This window comes from Anas acuta, chromosome 8 (assembly GCF_963932015.1).
Source record: "Anas acuta chromosome 8, bAnaAcu1.1, whole genome shotgun sequence".
Lineage (NCBI taxonomy): Eukaryota > Metazoa > Chordata > Aves > Anseriformes > Anatidae > Anas > Anas acuta.
In genome coordinates this window covers 17671085-17689488 of record NC_088986.1, presented here as the reverse complement: position 1 = coordinate 17689488, position 18404 = coordinate 17671085, and the positions used below count along the sequence as shown (strand labels likewise).

Sequence of the window (18404 nt, the reverse complement as noted above, 5' to 3'; positions counted from 1 at the left end):
ATTGATATGCTACCTAAGACTCTTCTACAACATTTAAAATTGAAGGATTAACACAGATTTGCTGTCAGACAGACCAACCTGGTGTTTACTGAATGTTAAATAGTTAAATGAATTATGATTTGATTTTCTTCACAGACTGTGTTGTAACATTAATAAATGATGCTCTAACAAATTGATTCACATCTCAAGTGTTCTGTCGGGATAGTTAATGCTGTAGCAATCATTTTTCCTTAATTCAATTAACTGACCTCATGATAATCTGTCATAATACTATTATGTTTTTGGGTTTTTTTTTCCTGTTTATGATACTCTGTGTTTTTGTATCTGAGCTTACTTTTCCCGAAGGGAAAGTGCTCTGTCATGCACTCATACCTTTAATGCAGGAGAATCTGCAATTAGAAACACTTTAAATGCTGAAGCTGTCAAAAAAAAACTTTTAGACACCAAACCCACTAGAAAAATATGCTAGGAAATCCAATTTCATTTCTTCTAGGGCTCACAGAATTCCTTTCCTGTCATGCATATGGCACTCTATATGGCTGCTATTCTATCCATTTCTCGTGTCTGTTGCAGTTAACTCCAAAGCTGCGAAGTTGGGTACCCACAGCAGGTCATGTTTAACCAAGTGTTATGCTCTGCTGCATAATCACAACTGGAAGAAGATGAAAAAACATCACCAGAACACCTTTAGGACTTCTTGATCTTACATCTTTGATTACATGACCTGCTGCTGCAAAGAGAAGAGGTCAGGACCTGTCTAATTTTATCACTTCAGCCACAACAGCAATGAGACAGAGCTACTCCCTTTACAGAATGTACCTAAATTCTGCATCAAGTTTCTACAACAGCTGCACCAAACCTCTCAGTAATGCTGTTGCAGAGCTGGTGGGGGATGTAGCACAAGATGCCCACACATGTGTTTTATGGAAAAGAACACTCTTTTCAGACACTTGCCATTCAATTCCTATTTTATTCACCAGAAATTCATGCTGAGTACACTGTCAGTTTACCCTTGAAATTAGCAGTGAAAACCAAAGGAATTCAGACATCTTTGCCCATACCTAGGACTGCGATACTGTTATTTCTTCTGTTTTGCATAAGCAATTCTTGTTTCCGTATCATGCAGGCGATAAGTAATGCTGAACTTGGGCTTTGTTCCAAATCCTGTCACTGGGAGGTAAATTGGTATTTGAATACTGTATTGGTGTACACATTGTGCTGCTGTGCACTAAAGAAGCACCTGAAATGAATCAGAAGCATTCACAGTAAGATCTTTTTCAGATAAGATTATTTTGTTCCCTTCATTTTTCCTTTTCCCCTTTCCCTTCTTTTCCCCCACTTTCCCTAAGCAAATAAGCTTCCTTGTACTTCTTGTTACAACAAGCCATTTTCTTTTGATGTTAATGTTCTTTTGTGTTGAGGTACATTTTGGAAACCTTCAAGAAAAAAAAAAAATAAAAAACACTACTAGATCACTGCAACAAGCCTGGCTTATTATGGGTTGATGCAACTGCAGCCTGACCGTGGGAAAGGGTAAAATACTCAGAATCTCATGATAAAGCTGTGGCAGACCTTGTGAAAGAGTATTAGGAACAACTAGATCTAAACAGAAAATCTGGCTCAGAATTTACACCTCAGTTTCTACATAAATAAATTTAAGTCCCAGGAAAAGGACTTACTATGCTGTTTATCTGAGCTATGTTTTTGGAGGGAAGGGAAGGCATGTCTTTTAAGTCATCAGCTTTTTCTCCAAGTTGTGACATTTATTTTTCATGTTCAGAGAAAACCTGTGTAAATGCATTAGTTGATATAGGAAAACAGGAGGTGTACTTGTAGTTTTGGTCTGTAAAGGAAATACAAATGTTAATTCTAATCTCCTGCATTTTTACAAGCCATGTGTAAAGTTGTTTACAACTTAGCTGGCAAAAGTTCACTGTTTATAGTTAAGAATAAATAAGCTGAAGAAAAATACAAAACCTCTGGAATTATACCAATGGTATAAAAGAGGAAAAGGAAAGGAATAAACCAAGAAGCAATGTAAACTCTGTAGAAATTACAGCTCTCCGGGGTTCTCTGTGGGCACATGCTATTGTCTGCTTTGGCTTTCATCTTCTCATTAATAAAAGTAACATGAGGAATACATTCCTATTACTGCTTTTGTTTCACTCAATAGTAGTTGCCACAGGAATGTCAGGATCGTATAGAGATGTTATTCCTGATAACGTGAGTAATAGGGCTAGGCAATCCTGCCATATACACTGTAAAGTTGCAGCTGGTTGAAATGGGACTTGGACATCCATCATTTAATCAAATACCTTTTAAACCATTATAACCTTCTTCTTTTTCTTTCTTTTTTTTCTTTTTGTAAATAGTCGAGTAAAAATCATGCTGTTGTAATACATCCAACTGGCACAGCCCTACAGTTCAAGAGAACACTTACTTTCCTCCCTCTTAAGATGTCCGGATCTTACTCAAGATTACCTGTGTTCTCTTCAGTGTTTTTTTTGCCTTTTGACAAATCAAGGATATATCACTTTTACATGCAGATCTACTCATTTAAGATAAATATGAAAATTAATCCCAAAACTAGCAAGTTTCACTTTTTGTTCTGTGAAGGGAAAACATTTCTAAATCCAATGCTGGCAGATGTAGCTACTGTGTTAGCATAAGCATTAAGGACAGAAGAAAAACGTTTTTCTATTCTTCTTTCCACACGCCTAAGAAACTTTAGTGGACAGTTGGGAAGAGAGAACAGAACCATGAACCCAACCTACCTTTAGGTGGTGGCTCTTCCCATATTAATAGTGAGTGAAAGCTATTAATGTAGAAAGAATATCTGCTCAACAACGTAACAGCAAGGAAGATGAGAGGTTCATACCAGCCCAGCCTGATCTGTGTTACACAGCTAGTCTCTTCAGCTTCCTAGAAGGGTCAACAAACCAAAGACACTTGAAAAAGTCAGCAGGCTTGTTTTCTGTAAAGCAACCCCACATGTTGACTAGATCACGTTGAGAAAAAAATGGCTTTCCATTGTTGGTGCCTTAAGTTCGTATTTTGTTACAACTGTTTAACATCTGTCAACTCTTCTAAAATATGTAGATGTACTTGTTAGACTCTAAGGATACATAGCCAGTTTTATTTGTCTACCAAAATGATTAAAATTTTTAAAACAGGGGAAGGGGGGGGGGAAGGAATAGAAGAATAACAAGTACCTCACAACTACAAGTAAGCCCTGTCTGCTTACTTCTGTCAGTCCTAAAGGAACAATTCCAAGGCAGCAAGCTGCAAGACCCAAGAGCTTCTTAAGAGCACAGGTCAAAGACAAATCAAAACCCTGCTCCTTACCAGAGCAGTCTTTCTCGGTCTGCTCTGACTTACCTTACCCTAGAATCATCACCACAAGACATACGTAAATCTAATACAGCAACCAAGAAGTTAATAAATACTCCCTGTCAAGAGTGACTGCCCTAGCTTGCCCAAAGCATTAGAAGTTGCACAGGGACACCCAGCTGGTGTGAACAGGTCCAGCTGCAGAGAGAGGTACTAATCCAGTGTTATCAAGCATCAGAACTGGAAGCTAACACAACTTTTCAAATGATGGGAACATGGCAAACAAAATCTTCACACATCTCAGAGGATGCATATTAACAGTCAGAGAAAGCCAGGAATGAAGAATACATGAATTCGAAAGTTGTCATAAACAACTTCTGATAAATTACCTTATTCTATCAAATCTGACAGTAAAACTGTTTATGTAGACTGCATTTATACTGAGCCTGGTGGCTCAGTCAAGCCTGCCTTTTGCAGATAATGATAAGAAACTGTAGATATGCAGAAAGCAAAAGCAAGAATGCCTACTGATATACTTTTACAAATACAAGTATACACTTTAAAAACTTTCAACCAAGCTAAGGAAGACCAGCAGAATTAAATATTACTGTTTCACAGCCAAATTTATTTTGCTGTTTTTCTGCAGGCATTTTTTTGCATATCCAGAGCCCTCACGATGAAACCCTACCCCCGAGCAGTTAGTGGATGTTCTCCCAACTTCACAAGTTTTGATTCCCCCAGCCCTCCCTGCAGGGCCCTTTCTTCTTGCCAAAAAGGAGCAGTAAGAGTCCCTTCAAAGTGCCTACAAGGTACTTCTTCCTCTAGGTTTTCAATGAACTCCACAACAATTTCATAAAAAATGGCTATCAGCCTTTCTAAACATCTCTCTCTGGTCACTGTCAGAGTTACAGCTCTATCATAGGTGATTTTTGACAACTTACTGGGATGAAAGGCACTACCAAGCATCCACCAGGCTTGAAAAAAAACAACTCTCCATGGCTTTGTGCTATTCAGCAGGCATTTGCCAACCTGCAAAAAGCTCCAATCAAGTCTCTCAAGGACATGTCAATTCTAGCAGGTGTACAGATGTTTACTTAGAGTTCAGAAACTAAATACGTACTTAAACATCAACTTGAACATCTGTCCTGACTTTCAAAGGACAAATCAGGTCAGAAATTGAGGTTAAACATGGATTGAGGTTTGTGGCCTCAGATATGTGCATTTGAAAATGTTGGCTGCTCTGCTTTTGCTGCAAATAGATGTTTTCTTGGTATCCAACCATCCTCCCCTTGTACCCCATTTGATAAAATCCACATTTACTAAAAACAAGATAAATAAGAGTAAAAATATTCATCACCATACTAACAAATGTGTAACTGCACACATTCCAAAAATTCAAACCCTGAGTCAAATCCTGAATTTCAAAAGACATTTACTATTTAATACACAAAGCTTAGATGTTTTGTTTGCTTGTTTTAAACCTGGTTAATGTTAACTGAAATCTGACATCATTAATGTTAATTTTTTGTTTTCCTGAAACAACAAAACAAATCCTGTTTTAAAATGTTTGCATTCTGCCTCTCCATACAAGACACAGTGACACTGTGGTAGAAGCACTGATTGATGTAAAAGAAGTGGAGCTAGTTCTCCATTTCAGAGTGAAATCCAGAAATAAATTGTTTAACTACTACAAGGCAATCTGATTTTGCACTTGTATAAGTGAATGACAAAAGAAATTGGCAACCCATAAAACATAATCCATAACATATGAATTATTTCTCATACATAATTGTAGGTCGAATTTTGAAGTACTCTTAAAAAGAAATAAAAAGGAAGAAGTATTTTGTCTATCCTGTGGAGTTTAACCTAATACAAAGACATGAAGCCAGGGGTGATCACATAAGGAATTTATGGAATTTCCTAATTGGCAAAGCCTTAAAGATAAATGAAACATTGAACTGCATCTACTTAAAATGTTTCCATCTTACAAATAAAGAACAGCATAACACTCCTAAAGCGGATAGACCAAATAATCCAATCCAGTGACGCTCTCATCCGTCACAATGATCTGCAGTGAAGCTGACAGCTTTCTGCGTCAACCCGTCCTGGTTTATATTCTCTTCCTATCATAAGACCTATTCTTTAAACTAATATTGTCCTGTTCCAGCTTTTTGAGATTTTTTTTTCCTCTCCAAACACAGTGATCTAATCACTATGTGATACCCCAGCAAAGTTATCCTCTAGGTAAACCCACAAAATGTTCACCTACCCCCCTAAGTCTGCATTCACATATCTCAGCAACACTACACTGGTACAAATAGTCAAATGGGGCGACCAAGGTTGTGAAGGCTGGCTCTGAAACCGGTGTTTAGCACAACAAATGGGAGTGAGCCACTCATCACTGAAGGTCATAGGAGCTGCGGGTACTTTGACTAGCAGCTACCTGGTTTGGTGCCCAGCGTCAGTGATCTGCTCTGGATGATTAAAGGCGCTTAAGGCTTTCCGTTGCCTCTGCAGTGCTCTGGCAATGGGTCTGAAATTCTGACCTCAGACCTTGACATTGGTTTTGCTTATGTAATGACGTTAATGCCATTTGCAAATCTAAACGCATACATAACCGAGGATTGAGGTTTTATTTTTATTTTTTTTTAAAGGGACCAGCTGGTGGTACTGATGGTACAGTACTCAGTACAGACGGGCTTTACCCTCACCCCTACGTCTCTTATTCAGCAAATATGCATTTTAGCTAACAGCAAGAACAACACAACATGAACATGGAATGCAAAATCTGTCACAAATGTAGTGACTACAGAGTCACTATAGGAGTGATGCGACAGATCACATCTGGGTCTGAAGCACATATATCCTAACTAACCAAACCATGCAAACAACCTCAAACACACAAATTGTGTTCACTGGTGCAGATCACACCCTGTGGTGCACACAAAGTGCACTTATTTACTGACAAGGCTTCAATGACATGGATAAGCTTTAGATTAGGCTCCTCAGAAATTTGTCTCTGTTGCTAGCACAGAAGGCGCTGCCTCCTGTCCCAACAGAAGGTGCAGTGTCTCGCACATGAAGGGCTCTTGATTCTGCTATATTGGAAAACTGCCTCCACCTACATAGGGGTGGATGATGTCACATTCTGGCGTCTGGGAGCAAGGACTGAATACAGTCTGCAAGAGGAACTTGACATCTCATTACTGGATCACGCAGAACTTAAAGGGAGCAGTCCTTCAGATCTCCCAACATGAGATTTTCACAGCGGTATCTGCATTTCCACAACTCTCTCATGGACAAAGCCCATAGGAAAACACAAACACCTGCAGGAAAATACACACTGACTTCAGAAACTGAAGTCAGAATGGGTGCTACAGTATTATTTCCAGTCTATCTGGAGTAGTATGTAGACTGACACTTAACATACCATTCAGAGTATCTGACTTCACCTGCTTCCTCCGATTTCTAGCAACCTAAGCATTTAAGTCCATAGCTACTCACTCCTCTTGGCTTGCTTAAGTAACTCTCCATCCTCCTAGTAAGTTCCAAGTTGATCATCAAATGATAGAGAGGACAAGCCTTGCAGGGAAGAAATTCCACAAATGGAAAACAGGAAAAAACAGTAGAGAGGAGAGATGTAAATGAGTGCTTGGAGAGAGGGAAATGCTGTTAATATTGAATTACTTTTTCCATGAGGGAGGAGACAACAGGGCAATCCGGGTGCACACATTGGCTAGCCAACTGCCCACGTACAGCTGAATACGAACCTGTAATCGTATCTCACTGACGAAGATGGCTTTGAGACATCATTTATTTTCCATTCTTCCATTTCCACAAGTCCCTAAATTTCATAGTTCATAGGCAATTTTCCACTGATTGTTGGGGATTAGCAAGATGCTGATTTATAACTTTATGTAAACAGAACAGCATTTTGAGTGGGATTTGCACATATGGAGAGCAACAAATTTGTGCCTAGAGCTTGTTTACATTTTGAGAAAAATATTTCTCATGTTTACTTATTGGACCACTAGCAAAATTTTTTTAGGAAGCAATTTTTATTTATTGGCTTTGTCCTTTACAGAACACATCTTGCCTTTTACAGTTTGTTTATAATTTATTTTTTTTTTATTTCCCTCTCTCCTGTAACTATAATTTACTACTAAAATATACTAATTTTGCATTTGCAGCTGCAATATCTTACCAGGATTAAATAAGCCATTATTACAAATACAAAGGTAACAACATGCTTTCTTGCTGAGCTACCTTGAAATCTCAGTATGCATAGGAATAGTAAAAACAGAAATCTACTCTATGAAGGTCAAAAATACAAGCTATTTTTACTATATAAGTAGGAAGAATTATTTCATACTGGTTAAAAGGAAACACTTTAAAAAATGGTCATTTCTGTACTGTAGTAAGACAGGCCTGCCTGTCTTATCACAAGAGAAGGATAAGCACCAGCAATATGAATGGCCAGGAACATATCCTTGAACAACAACTCCAAAGCTCACATAAATTAATTTGTAGTTTCAAGCATTAATTTGTAGTTTCAAGCATATGCTAGGGGATTGGGCTTTGCTTTTGCTGAAGATGTGGCTGTGGAGACATAGAAAGGTCCCAAATACCCTCTACCAAGAAACGCTACTTTCTGCTTTGTTCACTCAGAAAGTTTGACAGTAAGGCAGGGAAGTAAAGAAGTTATAGAATCACCAGTCTCCTAAAATATATACAGGAAGTCACCATCCATGTTACAGAATATCGTCTAAAGCACTGATGATCAACGGAACTGATTAGGAACTGCACCCACCCCAGCATTTTTCAAATAAAAACATAAGGAACAGTTTTCAGTTGTCAAAAGCAATGATAAAAAACAATTAAAATGCAATATATCTTCTAAATAAATGCCCCCCTCCCCCAAGAATTTTATTCATCTGGCACATCACATGCTGTTAAAATGTTGCAAAGAGAAAAATTTTGATTAACAGCAACACAGCTGGAGCCCTGAAAGGTCTGTTGGCGCTTCCTTAGAATTAGCTGACACAACTAATAGCTTTAGTGACAGTATGTTATCGCTTTATTTGACCATCATCTGAGGATGTTCTGGCTCTCACCATGTGCTCCCACACAGAACAAATATTTAGCAGAATTCCAAGAAGGCACATTTTCATGAAAAAATTGTGTTTGAAGCAGAAAAAAATTTATATGAGATGGTTTCAACTGGACTAGGACTTAAGTTCTCCAGCATGCAAGTCCAACCCTATAAATGTAAATTGGAAAAAGCTTTCTCTAGAAATATATTGTCCTATTACCACCTGATGCACACACATTCTTATACTTGGTTTTGATGCCTTTCACAGAAGCCTCCACCAAACAGAGTACTGAACTTGATGGGCTATGCTGTGTCAATTCGTGGATTCCTGAGAGGTTCTGGATACCTGTGACCCAAAAATAAGAAACAAAAATGGAAAAGCTAGGAACTTCTGTGGGCTTACAGGAGAACATCAGTCTAAATATTGTAATAGAGGATAAGTGAAATTGAGTTCATAGTCTTTATTTCCCACACACAAAGTTACCCTGTAGAGTACATTTGTCAGCTTCTGCTCAGAAATCACTCCTGCATCATCATTGAAAAGCCTGGAGAATTAAACTGTTGCAAAGCAACCCAGAGAGGTTTGAACAGAAGCTGTGTCACTGTGTACAGCTGCACCAAAGAGTGACAAAAGAAGGAATTCCCCAATGGTCATATAATCCTCCTCACCTGTGCCACTCCTTTGCTGCCTCCTAGCTCTGCAGTCCACCAGGCTGTATAGCTGATTCAGGTTTAATAGTACTGTGCTAACAGATTACATTACATTTCTGAAAGACAGTACAGTCAGACCACTAATTAGGGTCCACTGGCAGATGGGAGTGTGAACACACTCTGGTCCATCCATGGGGTTGCATGGTGCAGTCACTCTTCGGAAAGCTGCTGACTCATTCAAAATACAGCTTTAGTTGCCCCTGCTCCTGGGCACACTAGAGCTCGGTGCACCTATGCAGCAGGGGAAGTTGCAACTTCAGGTCCAAGGAACTTTGTGCTGGGTCGTTAAAAACTGTTCTTTTACACAACCTGCTTCACTATCTCAGCATTAGGCTGACTGCATGGTTTTAAAACTTTGTACAAGTGATGGCTGAGCATATTTTCTACCTAGAGGCATTTACACAACTTGTTCCAGACCTGGTAGCACCCAAATATTAGGGATTTATTTTTTTCTTTTGAAAATGCTGTATGATTGTCTCATTACACTGAAAGAAAGAAAGAAAAAGAACAAACGAACGAACAGTAGCGACAAAGACCACATCCATATCCTTCACTAGAACACAGGAGAATCTCCTACCCTCATTAGGGTAGGAAATCGCCCACACAAAACAGTAAATGCAACACCTTACACCTTTTTTCACTGTGCTTTTTTGGACAGAAGAGTATGTATAGAGGAGAGCCAACTCATGCTATTAGCTGAGCTTCCCACAGATCACCTTGCAGTTACATGTTCATGTGCCCTTATCCTCAGGTGCTTGATTGGGAAACACCTGGCTTGGACAACCCAGTGCCTGCAGCACCAAGCTAAAAACTATAAATATTTATAACTCCACTGAGAGGAACAGAGAATGATTTGCGTGACTTGCTCCAGGCTCACAGACTGACTCAGCTGAGGGCCAGGATTAAATTTGAGGAGTTCCCCACTCCTAGGCCTATGGTCAGCTTACTGGTCTGTGTATTGCCAAGATTATTGCCTCATGTCATACTTCAGAACAGTGGTGAAATGCAACATTGTGTTATTATGAGTCACCTAATCTTTTCAGATTTATTAGGTACAACAGATCAGTAACACAAATTTTAAAGAGACTTTTCATTCATTAAGCAATCAATTTCCATCATTAATGTTCACATAAAACATGGCCAGTTTTCTGGTTCAAGCCTACAACAGACCGCTTAGCATCATATCCTGTGTTTTTAGTGTTTTTCAGGGCTAAAAGATACGAAAAAGCAAAGCATACAGAGAATTAATCCTTCTCTTTCCTCATGAAAGAAAAAAAAATCCTCTGCATCAGCACACAGTAGAGCTTTCTGTAGACACCAGTGTAAATGATAGGAATGCCTTAAAAGGCCCAACTTATCCATGTAACAGTGTATCACTGACATGACAATTTTTAGTTTGGCACATGTGAGAAGGGATTCGCTCCATATTTCTATTTCAGAATTGACTGAATAGCAATTGACCCAGTAATCGGGATCTACACTATCTATAGTTATCTATAGATAGAATTTCTACCAACTCATTACCTACTTCTATCCAAAGCTAATTTGCAAGACTTTCCACAAGTTTGATTAGTTGCCACCTATATATGTATGAAATGACATATCCATGTTTACTAATTAGAATTAGTCTAATACACACAAGCATCAGATTCTTTGTGCCTTGCTCAGCCATTATTCCTCTTCATCCTTTGACACTGATAGGTAAAAAATGAATGTCCATTTCCTCTTGTGTATACAAACTACAATACTGAAGTCATATGGGTCTAACTCGCCACCAACTTTTAAACATGACATTCATGGCATAATAACATCTAAGTATTTGCTTCAAGATAGGATTTGCCATGAAGTCAAATAAATCCCATCTTAACATCTGAACACCTAAAGCTAAAAACTAGTCTAAGCTGAATGGAAGCACTCAAATTCTCTGCCTTAAGACCTCTATGGACAGTGACAATGTGCTATTATAATTAAAATTTTAAACTAAAAAGGAAATTTCTGCTTGACATGTAATGCGAGTTCACTCATTACTAGGTGGTGGCTGAGTTCATACAGAGGAATATGTAGGATACCGAACATGTATTTGAAGTATCAGTACTTTTCTCTTCCAGTATATACTTCTGACATAGGAAATTGATCTGCTTGTGAAAGTTGCAGGACCTCAAGAAGTTTCAGGATGCAGCAGAACATCAGCCTGACCAGATGAGTTTGAGACCAAATGTTCTGGTCAAATCCTGCTGCTTTGTAATGCTCTGGCATTACCCAAAACTCAGCTTATCTTCTGAATTCTTCTTTGCCCAACAAGTACAAATACTCAGCTCCATCCTCCATATGAAGAATGAGCTATTTGGGCATTCCTTAAAAATAGACACACGTGCAGGACTTGGAGAATAGGTTCCCACTTCCAAGGGGAAACCATTGTCCTTGCACAAAGCTACAAAGCTTTACTAGCACTATTTCTATGCTGTGTTCAGAACTGTAAGTTCTTTATATTCTCTGATGACTGAGAAGAAACAGTAGAATGAAGAAACCCTTGCCCAGGCATTTTCAGTAAGGGTTTGGTCAGAGATCTTTAAGAAGAGATTGACATATCATCCTAATTTCTTTTTACAAGCTGATGAGAAGCTCTACAATTATCACGTGTTTTGATCTTCACTGATACCTACCTGCTACAGAAAATTACACACTGCACAGTATCGTGCTGTAAGGATACTTATTTCCTTTTCCATCCTGTTATTAATTGCTCTCCTTTTTGAACTTGCAGCATCTCCTGCACCAGTGACCAAAATGGAAGAAAATGCAAACACTAGCTTGGACGAAGATTTTGAAGGACAAGCTACACACACAGGCAAGAAAACTGACTATACTTGTTTTCCAAAAGAAAGCTAAACTGTCTCTGCTCACTGGGAAAGCCTGGAATCCAGGTATTTTCACTGGGTTGCCAAAATCCTTGCACAGAAATGTATGCTGCAAATCCAGTGAGAATATTCGCCGATCTACTCTCTTCAGTGACCAGTGATAGGCCCCAAGGGAATGGAGTCAAGCTGCAACAGGGGAGGTTCAGACTGGATAGCAGGAAGAGGTTCTTCACTGAGGGTTGTCACGCACTGGAACAGGCTCCCTAGGGACTCAATCATGGCACCAAGCCTGTCAGAGTTTAAGAAGTGTTTGGTCTGTGCTCTTAGTCATATGGTCTGAAATCTTGGGTAGACCTGTGTGGTGCCAGGAGTTGGACTCGATGATCCTTGTGGGGGTTGGAAGGGAACCCCCTTCCAACTTGGGATATTCTATGACTATGATATTTTGGATTCAGTGATGCCCCTCATAGAAGGGCATGTAACATCAAACTGATTTTGACACCAGTCCTCCTTGTACTTCAAACAAATGACAAATTCAGACACCTGAGGACAGCAACTGCCCAATGCAGACCTTAATAGTTTATTGATTCAGTCACAAACAAAATGCTTTTCTTCTTTGGGGGAGGCAGAGGGGGAGTGGGAACAAGAATCACAATGCACTAGAATTAGGTTACAAGGTTTCGCTTTAAAAAAAAAGAAAAATTATTTTTCCTTCTTATGGAAGGAACATTCAGTGTTAAAAATATATCTATAAATCCTTTTGGCAAATACAGCATAGCATTTAAAATCTTTAAAAGCATCCTTGCTCAGACCATAATTCTTTTTAAAACAGCCCTCAATCACCATGAATTTTTATGAGTACTCACACTGTACTCAGTTCTTCAGTTATCACTTCATCCTATCACCCTAACAGGTCACTGTACGCTTTAAGACAATCATCCCTCTCTGTGCTCCAACAGCTTCTTTTTCTTGTGCTGTAACAACTCTTGCAGCTCTTATAACAACCATTTTTAGGGTTCTTTCCCAAGTTTCCCAAGCAGCCTTGCTGCTGTTGGTTAAGATTTCCACACACACCCCCCCTTCCCCCTCCAGAGACCTAAACGTAGGCACAACATCCACTCTTAGTCTTCAAAATAATTTGGAAAATCAGGTCACTGTATACTTAAATCATTATCACTATGCCAAGCCTTTCAGGTTAATTCCTGTCTTGGAATCTTATTTGTAGAAGATAATTCACCTTCCCTTTCCACCTAGGGGTATAGTGCTTTTAGCTGCCTCTTTGAGATGCTGAAATTTAATCCAAAACAGACTCTTAGAAAAATGGCAGCAGTACTCTCTCCTCTATCTCAGGAGAGGGTGGTGACCTTCTTACCTAGCCTTTAAGTCCTCCATTCACCTCTGAAAACACTGAAATATTCCTTGGTTTTGCTTTATAATGTAAGGTGCAGGTTTAAGTGTTTTGTTTTGAAAAACAACACTGGATTTTTGAGCTGAAAGTGTCTTCTGCCCACCCCCCCAGTTTAGTCAATCAACCAGCTCCAAAGAACAAGATCTGCATTACAATCAGAATTATCATACCAATGCGTTACAGGTTATTATTCCCAGGGAACTGATATGGCTTTAAAAACAAAAATCTTGGCTGTCTTATGTTCTTAACTTTACTATCAATGTCCACTCCTTATGCATGGTACATATTCAAAGACCCCAGTCATAAAGACAGACAAACGTACAGTTACAAAACATTGGCCTTAGCCAAGACATCAGTTTTAACAGGCTTTCATTTGCCATTAACTATTCACATAGCTCACCAAAATCCTTTTATACGATCATAACACGTACCAGACCACCTAAATGATGCAGGTTAGAAATATATTAGTTTTTCTTTTGGGGGTCCATGCAACACATTGGTTCCAAAACTCTGGTTTTCAGCACTCCTAGAGAGTGCTCTGAAATTAAAAGAGGTGGATAAATTGCTGCACAGAAGGACAAGACAACAAAGGGCAGAAACTTAAGACAGATTCTTGTTGCAGTCAGTTTTTCATCTAATTTCTTCTCTCTCAGGGCCCAAAGGTGTGATCAATGACTGGAGAAAGTTTAAATTAGAAAGTGAAGACAGAGACTCCTTACCCTTGAGCAAGAAAGAAATTCTTCGACAGATGTCTTCTCCACACAGGTCTTTCAGTAAGGATGATAAAGACACCAGAGAGAGATTCTGTCGTAAGGTAAGAGGAAAAATAAGCTAAGTAAATACATTTTGATACCATATAAAATGCACAAGTCTATAAACACGAAAATCCTGAATTCACCAGACTCAATTCCTTGGCAATTTAGGAGAGGTCTTGTCATATGGACAGAACAAATCAGAACTACTGACTAACTTTACTTTGTATTTATACTGTTGTTATAAATGAAGTCTCAACTCAATCTGAATTTTGTAATATTTATAAAAGAAATATTTATAAAAAGTATAAAAGCTATAAAAGGCAAGTAAACAGCGCTGGGTGTGCGAGGAGTCTACACTGCACCAACACGCACACAAGAACATCAAACATCCTAAATATATAGAAGATTGCTTTACATACTAAACCCGAGTATGCCTATACATACATACAATCAGGAAAGGTAACAATCCTTTAGGTTCCATGACTTAACAGTCTCCATTTTCCATTCCTTTTGAACAATATGTCTTGCTTTAAGTTGCCACGCAACTCGGTCTTCAGGCCTTATGTATCCCGTTCTTCCCGGATCGAAGAAAAGCATATCCATCCCCTTTTCAAGGCCAATAGGGCCTGTGTCAAAAGGCACGTCCAGGTCACCAGGGGGCGGAACAGCAAAAGCCCTCGATGGCTGTAGCAGCAGAGGGGCCCATGGCGTAGCAGTCGGATCAGTAAAGGAGCCCGCAGCTCCCTCACTGTCTGGCAAACCACACGTTTCTGACTGCGGTCCCACAGGGCTCTTCAAGGCCTCAGGGACTGCTCACCAGGTACCGAGCAATCCCACTGCAACCTTGTCGGTTTTAGTTGCGGAGTCCCACACCTTGACCTCAATTTGGTCCCATATTTCAGGATCATTAACTGTCTGATTGTTAACAAGGAGAATAAGCTGTGAGGCTACCAGGACAGTCTTTGTTCCTAAGGACGTATGATTCCCCATAATGCCCGGCTGCTTACCAGCGAGGGGCAGTTGTGTGCTGGGTCCACTTCTCTCAGCTTGAGCTTCTTCCCAGCTCCGGTGCGCCTGATTCCAGTAACTTTCAGTACGAGCTTCTCTGAGCGGTTTGCTGAGTCTGGCCGAACCTATCTTCATGAGGCAATCAATGTGCCTGTTCCCGTCCTGGTCTCCATTCCGCTAGCCTGTTCATTTTCATTCCTTCTTTCTGCTTCTTTATTGATGACGTAACTTCATCGTGTTGCCTTTTTTTATCTTGAGGACAGGCTCCCCTCTTACATCCTTCTCCCCACAGCAGTTCTTTTCAAAAGAACTTTTCATTGGTCAAACAACTTTGCATATAACAGCAACAGCAAACACCCAGAAACTTCCATGCCTTAACGGCTGGAGAACAAGAAACCTGAGACTGCATGGAGTCTCCTGAATCACCCTTCTTTGTTCCCCCTAAACTCTTTTACATTCTTGATGGCCTCATCGTTAAGAGTCTGATGTTACCATCAACCACGGGGCTTTCCAACCCCCATGGCCACACCCTCAAATCTCCCCCTTCTTTATCAACCATTTTCTCGACAGGAATTACCACTCCATGTATAATACTGTGAATTTAATATAAAGCATCTCCTTGGGCACAGATTACACTACTAACACTAAGTGGCATGCAGCTATGTAGTGTCATTGAACGAGAGCATATTCAAAGAACAAAGACTTGCTTACCATGAAAATAGCAACACCTGATCTAAAATACAGATCCAACTGTCTATCTAGCTCTGTCTCCAGCAGGGTCTAACTTCCGTAAAATAAACAGAATACTTCACAACAACATACCACACAATCCTGTGAGTCTGACCTTTCATGCTTCCTTCCCTGCCTCAATGGTCAATGCTTGGTTAAGGAAAATAAAAGTTTTTTTAGCGTGCTTATAAACCTTGATATGGGATCTTCCTGCCTGTCTCAAGAGACATTAAAGAAACACTAGAAATTTGTTCTTCTTGCTAAGCTTTCTATGCAGCATTCTTTAGACAGCAACTTATTCTCTTCCTGTTTGAGTGTCAACAAATGACCACTTATTTATACAGCATTCTCTCAATATTCACAGATGAGTATGCAGGAGTATGAATTAATTCAAGATGACAAAGAAGATGAAAGCTGCCTACAAAAATACCGCAAACGCTGCATGCAGGATATGCACCAGAGGCTAAGTTTTGGGCCTAAATATGGTTATCTGTGTGAGCTGCAAAACGGAGAACAGTTCCTGGAAGCCATTGAAAAAGAACGGAAGACTACCACCGTCATTGTCCACATTTATGAAGACGGCATCAAGGGCTGTGATGCTCTGAACAACAGCTTAACCTGCCTTGCTGCTGAGTACGCCACTGTGAAGTTCTGCAAAATCAAAGCCTCTGACACTGGGGCTGGAGACCGCTTCTCAGATGAAGTGCTTCCCACCCTGCTTGTCTACAAGGGTGGGGAGCTCCTGAGCAATTTCATTAGCGTTTCTGAACAATTCAACGATGAATTCTTTGCTGTGGATGTGGAGTCTTTCCTAAATGAGTATGGGTTGCTACCTGAAAGGGAGCTTCCAGCACTGGGAAATGGTAACACCGATGAGCAAGATGTTGAATAATTGGAGAGCCACAATCCTCACTCTTATGACTCCCCTCAGTATGTTATAAATCCATCTCAGTAACACCCATCTCATTTAGAGAAGGATCTCTTTGCTCCCTAACTTATTTTTAAGATACACATATAAATATTCCTCAACTGTTAGCATGTGAATTTTACTGGAAACACCTACAACAGCCAGTCCTGTACATACTTATTTACATACCTGCCACAAGCAATAGGAAGAACAGGGGATAACATCGGTGATCTCTAAGAAATCAGGGACACACAAAAGTAAGGGCCCAACCATGCACAAGACCTACTGCATTTCAACAGCAACAGAACCGACCTACCCCTCTGCACAGAAGAAAAGCCATCCCCAGGCTCTGAAATTATGGAGTGGCCTGGCTCAAAAGATTCACTTCTCCAACCACCTTCAGTAGGAACAAGACCTCATCAAGCAAGACCTCATCCAGCAGTTTTTAAGGACAAACAAATAGCCTGAATTCCTTGCATTCCTAAATGGCTTAGGTATCTCATAGAATCACAGAATGGTTCGGGTTGGAAGGGTTTAACGGTCATCTAATTTCAACCCCCTGCCATGGGCAGGACATTATCTTATGTTTCTGCATTTCAGTTTTAGTAATTGTGAAAATACAGAAGCTAGCTCATCGCTTTTATTAACTTTGTCATCCAAACTGCTAACACAAACAAATTAGCTGGTAATTTCAGTTTATCATTGCTGTATGTTTTGAACTGTAATATTTAAAATATTTGCAAGTTACTGAAAAATTATATTGTGCTTATGTAATAACTCTGAATAAAACTTAACAGCTCTCAAAACCTGCCATCAGGCGCGAGAAATATGCTTGCAATACATACCCCTAACCTTAAAAATATGGGAAATATTAGTAAACATTTATTCAAAGTTTTAGTGTTAGCAAAAGGGATGCTGCAGAGAACTACAGTTTATAAACCTGTTTAAGGAAGATAGATGGTAAATTCACTACAAATTCACTGTTTCTCCCCCTCCCTGTAGGCATAAAGACATCCAGCTCCTCCAGTTCTGATACAAAAAAGTGAAACTTTAATAATGTTTCAGTGACTTTTGCACTGTGGCAAAGCTGAAAGCTAAACTTTACTTTGAAGACAGAAATATCTGTATCTTGCTCTGATGATAAAAAATATCTACGTCTTGATCACAGTTTTTCTGATAACATTTGAGATTACCAAAATCTTAAAAGACGAGTTTTGACTTAACTGATTCACTTATCAGTTTTTATTTGATTTGGTAGTTTCAAATTTTGCTCAATTTAGAGCAAAAGCTTCCAGTTCTGCTTCAGGTCAGGATCCCACCATGGAAAACTCTGAACATGGATCAGTTGGGATTCAGTGACTAGCATCAAGGAACTATTGCTGCAGTGATACAAACCACATAGCTCAATTTCCATGACCACAGTAAAAGCAGGCTCCTCATTATTCTTTTAAACACATTTTCTTCCACTTCTCCTTTGCATGGAAAATTCACAGGATAACCAAAAGTCACTACTTTCCAAAAGATCTGCACAACAAAATAATAATGCTCTAAACATTTTTGAAAAATATGACCGTGTAAAAAATTACTGTAGGAATCACCATAAAGCCTT

General features: G+C 39.5%; 1 protein-coding gene and 1 long non-coding RNA gene across 2 annotated transcripts; one reads left to right on the top strand and one right to left on the bottom strand.

Annotated features, from left to right (window-relative positions):
* Positions 1-958: 958 nt before the first annotated feature.
* Positions 959-16317, bottom strand: LOC137860432 (uncharacterized). Its single transcript, XR_011098906.1, has 3 exons — positions 14116-16317; positions 2775-2922; positions 959-1240 (listed from the first exon to the last, which is right to left on the bottom strand). It is a non-coding gene; the product is annotated as an uncharacterized lncRNA (long non-coding RNA).
* Positions 11918-16780, top strand: PDC (phosducin). The gene is made up of 3 exons (XM_068690673.1): positions 11918-11978; positions 14050-14210; positions 16253-16780. Exons 1-3 carry the CDS (start codon positions 11918-11920, stop codon positions 16778-16780), a joined length of 750 nt encoding a protein of 249 aa, XP_068546774.1.
* The last annotated feature ends 1624 nt before the right edge of the window (positions 16781-18404 follow it).